We start from the raw sequence: 7,745 nt of genomic DNA on the forward strand, positions 1-7,745 counted from the left end.
GAACCCGGGAGGCGGAGCTTGCAGTGAGCTGAGATCCGGCCACTGCACTCCCGCTTGGGTGATAGAGTGAGACTCCGTCTCAACAACAACAACAAAAAAAAGTAAGACATCTTCTTATAATTAACTTCTCTTGTCAGATTTGGACTTCATGATTAGAACTGGGTTACTTTTTATGGTAAAATCTCATATGTTTTATCCAGTATTCTCAACAGTGGGAAATATTTATCCTTTGAAAGTACGTTATTTCTTCTTCTTTTTTTTTTTTTGAGTCAGGGTGTGGCTTTGTCACCCAGACGGGAGTGCGGTGGCACCATCTCTGCTCACTGCAACCTCTACCTCCCGGGCTGAAGTCATCCTCCCAACTCAGCCTCCCAAATTGCTGGGATTACAGACATAAGCCATCATGCCTGGCCTGAGACTCTGTCTAAAAAACAAACAAGGGACAGGTGCAGTGGTTCACGCCTGTAATCCCAGCACTTTGGGAGGCCAAGGCAGGTGGATCACCTGAGGTCAGGAGTTCAAGATCAGCCTGGTCAATATGGAGAAACCCTGTCTCTACTAAAAATACAAAAATTAGCTGGGCATGGTAGTGGGCACCTGTAATCCCAGCTACTCGAGAGGCTGAGGCAGGAGAATCGCTTGAAGCTGCGAGGTGGAAGTTGCAGTGAGCCACTGCACTCCAGGCTGGGCAAGAGAACGAGACTCCGTCTCAAAAACAAACAAACAAACAAAGACTTCAAGGCCAATCTGCTTTACATTACTTTGTTTCTTGAACTAAAAGATTCAAGGGCCTAGGAGAAAACACTGTACAATACTTCCCAGTAGTTACCTCAATGACATACAGAATTCCTGAGAGCAGCTATAGGAGCTTGCTCTAAAGAGAAAGCTCCATATGGGAGGAGATTTACTGCCATTTAATGGACATTTTTATTAGTAGACACTACATTTTTCAGGTCATCCATTGTCTATCAGCTTATTCTGAGCATATGAAAAAATTAAGGGTTTCACTAGGCACAGTGGCTCACACCTGTAATCCCAGCACTTTGGGAGGCTGAGGAGGGTAGATCACCTGAGGTCAGGAGTTCCGAGACCAGCTTGACCAATATGGTGAAACCCTGTCTCTACTAAAAATACAAAAAATTAGCCGGGCATGGTGGTGTGCACCTGTTGTCCCAGCTACTAGGGAGGCTGAGACAGGAGAACTGCTTGAACCCAGGAGGCGGAGGTTACAGTGAGCTGAGATTACACCACTGCACTCCAGCCTGAGTGACAGAGCAAGACTCCATCCCCCTAAAAAAAAGAAAAAAAAGAAAAAAGAAAAAATTAAGGGCCCCATCAGAAAAGAGGAGAAAATGAAGTAATATAAAATGGATGCCTTTACCAACACCAAATGTCACTGCTTCTGCCAGCCAGCTCAACTTGGTAAAATTAGCTTTCTAGATAGCTCATTAAGGGTTTTTGTGAGTCATTATCACTATATTCTTGAGGTCACTCTCTCACACAAACCAGAGCTATGACAAGGTGGTGTCCTGGAAATAGAAGCTATAATGACCTGAGGATTCTGTCACAGTGTCTCTGTTCTCCTAGGGCTAGGAGCCACATCAGAACTGAAGACTTAGACAAAAAACTTTGACATTTCAGGCCCTATAGTTTTCTTAAAGTTAATCTGACACAAGAAGACTTGGATCTCTCAACAATGTATGTTCTCAAAACCCTTCTCATTAATGGCCTCAGTAGTAGGATATAACCTGGGGTTTCTTTCTTTCTTCTGAGACAAGGACTCGCTCTTTCACTGCAGCCTGGACGTCCTGGGATCATGTGACGCTCCCACTTCAGCTCCTCACGTAACTGCTACCACAGGTGCGCACCACCACACCAGCCCAACTAATTAAAAAAATGTATTTTTTTTGTAGAGACAGGGTCTTCCTACATTGCCCAGGCTGGTCTCAAACTCCTGGGCTCAAGGGATCCTCCCACCTCAGCCTCCCAAAACCCGCCTTGGCCTCCCAAAGTGTTGGGACTTTAGGCATGCGCCACCATGCCTGGCCTAACCTTGGGTTTCTAACTAATCATATCCCTGCTACTCGAGTTCACTGGATATTTTAGGGAAAAAATTTACTAACAAAAAAGAGAAGGCCGGGCATCGTGGTTCATGCCTGTAATTCCAGAACTTTGGGAGGCCAAGGTGGATGGATCACGAGGTCAGGAGGTCGAGACCATCCTGGCTAACACTGTAAAACCCCATCTCTACTAAAAGTACAAAAAATTAGCCAGGCATGGTGGCGGGCACCTGTAGTCCCAGCTACTTGGAAGGCTGAGACAGGAGAATAGCATGAACCCGGGAGACAGAGCTTGCAGTGAGCCGAGATCACGCCACTGCACTCCAGCCTGGGCAACAGAGTGAGACTCTGTCTCAACAAAAAAAAAGAAAAAGAAAAAGAAATTATTTGATATCTGAATGGCCCTGCATATTAACACAAAGCACAGTAAAACAAAAAAAGAAAAGAAATAATTTACCAGAGTGCCACAGAATAAGCAAGGGCCAGAGCCTTCTTGTTCACAGACAATGCGCCCACAGATCAGACAGTTATTGATGAGCTTGTGCTTCTGGCCCAGGCAATCACAAGGGTGGCGACCAGGGAGCAGGACTGCAAGCCTGTCCTGTCCCTCTCTTGTGTATAAATTGACAAACTTTGTTTTCTTCTTTACGGAGTTGCTGTTCTCTTGTGCCTAATTGTACAAAGACATCAGAATAACATCAAATAATTAATGACAATGTAAAAAGTCAAGGGAGAAAATGCTCAGTTCTGTTCAATAACAACTTATATACTATCCAAGAACAAACAAAGAAGGCAGGGAAGGAAGAAATACAAATTAGTTATAATCAAGATTCTGAAGAAAGGTTATACTCTACAAAAACTAGCTGGTAATTACCTTGTCTTTTCTGCTAGTAGCTTTCAGCCCATTACTATGGCTAGTGGAAGGTAAATGTAGCAGTTAGATCTGTTTATATGACATCTTTAAAAACAGCTAAATTGGAGATCATAAGAAATAAGAATGCCTCTAAAAGCAGATGATATTCACAGATTTGGAAATATGGGCGATCAATAAAATAAGAAAAATAAATGTAAAGTTGACTCAATCAGAAACCAGTAAGAAAAGGACAGATAATACAATAGAAAAACGGGCAAACAGAAGGTGCAGGTTGCAGTTAGTTGAGTTCGCGCCACTGGGCAACAGAGTGAGATCCTATCTCAAAAAAAAAGGGCAAAAAAAACCTACATAAGAACTTCGTAACAAAAGATATCCTAATGACTAACAGGCATATGAAAAAGTTCTCGATTTCATTAGTCGTAAAAATAATGCAAAAACGGAAACAAAATGCAATACCACTAAATACCAACCAGAATGGCTAAACTGAAAAAGAGAAAATATGAAGTGTTAGCAAAGATATAAAAGAATTAGACCTCTCATAGACTGCTGGCAGCACTGCAAACTCATATCAATTAAAGTTGAACATATGCATGTTCTATGACACAGCAATTCAACTCCTAGATATATAAACAGAAATGTGTATATATGTTCACCAAAAATACATATAAGAATGTTCACTGTTGCATTGGAATTGGTAACGATCCAAATATTAGAATGGATAAATTGTGATGTATTCACTTAATAAAATTCTGTGTAGCAATGAGAATGAGAAAGTATAGCTGTCCAGAATAGAGATGAATCTCATAAATTGAAAGAAGCTAGACACTGGCTAGCTCACGCCTGTAATCCCAGCACTTTGAGAGGCCAAGGCAGGCAAATTGCTTGAGGTCAGGAGTTCAAGACAGCCTGGCCAACATGGTGAAATCCCATCTCTACTAAAAATACAAAAATCAGCTGGGTGTGGTAGTGTGCGCGCCTGTAATCTCAGCTACTCAGGAGGCTGAGGCCGGCCAATCACTTGAACCTGAAGGCAGAGGTTGCAGTGGGTCAAGATTGCACCACTGCATTCCAGCCTGGGTGACAGAGCAAGACTCCATCTCCAAAAAAAAAAAAAAGCAGCTAGATACAAGAGTACACACTATTTAGCTCCATTTATTTAAAGTTCAAAAACAGGGCCAGGTGCAGTGGCTCATGCCTATAATCCTAGCACTTTGGGAAGCCAATGTGGGTGGATTGCCTGAGCTCAGGAGTTCGAGACCAGCCTGGGCAACTTGGTGAAACCCCGTCTCTACTAAAATACGAAAAATTAGCTGGGCGTGGCGGTGTGGGCATGTAGTCCCAGCTACTCGGGAGGCTGAAGCAGGAGAATCACTTGAACCCAGGAGGCAGAGGTTGTGGTGAGCTAAGATTGTGCCACTGCATTCCAGCCTGGGCACAGAGCGAGACTCTCTGTCTCAAAAGAAAAAAACTCACGAAGTGTTCCATACTAAAAAAAAAAACAAGCACCAGCCACATGGGACACACTTCATTAAATATTTTTCAACTTATATTTATCTGCCTGAATCTCATCTCAAAGCCAAGATGTCAATTAGCTGGGCATGGTGACAAGCACCCAGCTACTCGGGAGGCTGAGGCAGGAGAACTGCTTGAATTCAGGAGGCAGAAGCTGCAGTGAGCCAAGATGGTGCGACTGCACTCCAGTCTCGGCGATGGAGCAAGACTCCATCTTGGGGGAAAAAAAAAAAAGCAAAGATGCCTTTATAATACTAATCAGGTTGCCAAAGAAAAAATCTACCGTATAGAAAATTACATATAATTTTTCTTCCAAAATTCATGCATTTGTTGAAAAATTGCCATTCTAGACCAATTTGTACACTTTGCTCTCTGAAATGTATTAGTCACTTCCTCTTCTCCAATAGCCAGAAAAAGCTTCAATCTATAAGCACTCACCTTGGCCAAATCAAAAGGTGTTTTAACTTCTGCAGTCGTGTCAGGTTCAGTAAATGCAGGAACTTCCTGTCTGTTTCTCCCTTTCTTCCTACCCCGCTTTAGATGGTCTCCTGATTTCTGCCCATCTAAAATTTCTTTAAAGATAGAAAAAAAAAATACACACACACAGATTGTTAAGAGGATTCCTGGTGAACTTCTACAGCTAATAAACTAAGGTGATGCTTAGTATTTAGAGTCAAGATATCATCAGGAAGATTTTTAATTATCTTTTCCTGCCAAACCAGAATAAAATTTAAATCATCATTTTTAAGAGTGCAGTCACGGCCGGGCGCGGTGGCTCAAGCCTGTAATCCCAGCACTTTGGGAGGCTGAGGTGGGTGGATCACCTGAGGTTGGGAGTTCAAGACCAGCCTGACCAACATGGAGAAACCCTGTCTCTACTAAAAACAAAATTAGCCAGGGTGGTGGCACATGCCTGTAATCCCAGCTACTCGGGAGGCTGAGGCAGGAGAATTGCTTGAACCCGTGAGACGGAGGTTGCGGTGAGCCGAGATTGCACCATTGCACTCCAGCCTGGGCAAAGAGTGAACTCCGTCTCAAAAATAAAAAAAATAAAAAAAATAAAGGAAGTCCTTAACTATTTTTGTCAGGTGTGTTTCAAGCATAAAAGGCATACAAAATAATTAGAAAATAAGTAGAGTTCCTATATAACCTTCACATAGCTTCCTTTAGTGTTATCGTCTTATCTTACAAAACCATAGTATAATTATCAAAAATAAGAAATTAACATTGGTATAACACTATGAACAAACTATTTGGATTTTAACTTTTTTTTTCCATTAATGTCATTTTTCTGTTCTAGGATCCAATACTGGATCTATACTGCAATTAGTCATCACATATATCCTTAGTCTACTCCAATCTGTGACATTTCTTCAATCTTGTCTTTCATGACATTGTAAATCTCTTGTTCTTAAACTTTCACACAATAATTTCAGTATCCATTGGTGGATCATGCTTGTGGCAGTTACTACTGCAGTGTTCTAATTGTGATTTTCTGGTATTTTCATTTCTTGCACTTTATTAACTGGAATTCTTTTATAAGCAGCACTGTCCTTTCTCCATTTTATTAACTTATTCAGTTATTTATACAAGTATGGTCGCAAGAATATTAATTTTATTCTTTAGATTATAATGTAATACTAATATTTATTTTGCTGTTTAATGTTATGTAGTCTTAATAATTTTTCTAAAAAACAGATGCTTATAGAATGAGTGAATAGGCCAGGCACAGTGGGTCATACCTGTAATCCCAATGCTTTGGGAGGCCGAGGCAGGCAGATCACTTGAGGTAATGAGTTCAAGACCAACCTGGCCAACATGGCAAAACCCCATCGCTACTAAAAAAATGTAAATATTGGCTGGGCGCAGTGGCTTACGCCTGTAATCTCAGCACTTTGGGAGGCCAAGATGGGCAGATGACAAGGTCAGGACATCAAGACCATCCTGGCTAACACGGTGAAACCTTGTCTCTACTAAAAATACAAAAAATTAGCCAGGTGTGGTGGCATGCGCCACCACAAGTAGTCCCAGCTACTTGGGAGGCTGAGGCTGGAGAATCAGTTGAACCCAAGAGGCAGAGGTTGCAGTGAGCTGAGATCAGCGCCACTGCACTGCAGCCTGGGCAACAGAGCAAGACTCCATCTCAAAAAAAAAAGTAAATATTAGCCACACGTGATGGCACACACCTGCAATCCCAGCTACTCAGAAGTTTGAGGCAAGAGAATCACTTGAGTCCAGGAGGCAGAGGTTGCAGAGAGCCGAGATCGCGCACTGCACTCCAGCCTGGGTGATAAAAGTGAGACTCCATCTCAAAAAAACAAAAAAACAGAGAATGAGTGAATAAACTGCATCTTGCAATCCAGGATACAGAAAAGAGAAACAACCACAGACGCAACAAGACACCCATCATCCGAGTCATCCAATTAGAAGATTGCTGTCTACCTGACATGAGTTTCTTTAGCAGTTTCTGGCTCTTGTTTGAGTCACGCTGTAAAATATCTTGTTCCTCATGAGTACACACCTGTAAAATAATAAAAGACATGTGATCCAATAGTTAAATTATATTGTTTTTTTGATATATCTAAAAGTAACCTGAAATTACACATTAGGTGGGGTAAAATTATGAGACTACTGGTGTTTTTTAATCCAAACACATCAAAATATAAAAATGCAAATGAGTTTTTCTCCAGATCTCTTTCCATTTCTTTTTTATGAACCAAACAAAAAACTTATATCACTGCACATCTCCCTGAATGACTTAATGGTTTAGAAAAAAAAAGGCTGGGCACAGTGGCTCATGACTGTAATCCCAGCACTTTGGGAGGCTGAGGTGGGCAGATTGCTTGAGCGCAGGAATTCGAGACCAGCCTGGGCAACATGGCCAAATCCCATCTCAACAAAAAAATACAAAAATTAGCCTGGCATGGTGGTGTGTGCCTGTAGTCCCAGCTACTCAGGAGCTGGGACTTCTTTGTAGATACAGGGTTTTGCCATGTTACCCAGGCTGGTCCTGAATTCCTGGGCTCAAAGAGTCTTCCCTCCTCAGCCTCTGAAAGCAATGGGATTATAGGCATCAGCCACCATACCCAGCTTTTGGTTCTTTTTAGTAAGACATCTTCTTGGCCGGGCGCGGTGGCTCAAGCCTGTAATCCCAGCACTTTGGGAGGCTGAGACAGGCGGATCACGAGGTCAGGAGATAGAGACCATCCTGGCTAACACGGTGAAACCCCGTCTCTACTAAAAAAAAAGACAAAAATCTAGCCGGGCGAGGTGGCGGGCGCCTGTAGTCCCAGCTACTC

General features: G+C 42.3%; 1 protein-coding gene across 1 annotated transcript in view; it reads right to left on the minus strand.

Moving 5' to 3' along the window:
* Positions 1–7,745, minus strand: part of TRIP4 (thyroid hormone receptor interactor 4) — an 84,293-nt gene that overhangs the window by 69,183 nt on the left and 7,365 nt on the right. The window contains exons 3-4 of the mRNA XM_011940565.1: positions 4,885–5,018; positions 2,518–2,730 (exon numbers count right to left, since the gene is read on the minus strand). Of these exons, the coding sequence (XP_011795955.1) occupies positions 2,518–2,730; positions 4,885–5,018 (347 nt within the window). The remainder of the gene's footprint in view (positions 1–2,517; positions 2,731–4,884; positions 5,019–7,745) is intronic.

The sequence above is a fragment of the Colobus angolensis genome, unplaced genomic scaffold (genome assembly GCF_000951035.1).
Source record: "Colobus angolensis palliatus isolate OR3802 unplaced genomic scaffold, Cang.pa_1.0 Scaffold19, whole genome shotgun sequence".
Lineage (NCBI taxonomy): Eukaryota > Metazoa > Chordata > Mammalia > Primates > Cercopithecidae > Colobus > Colobus angolensis.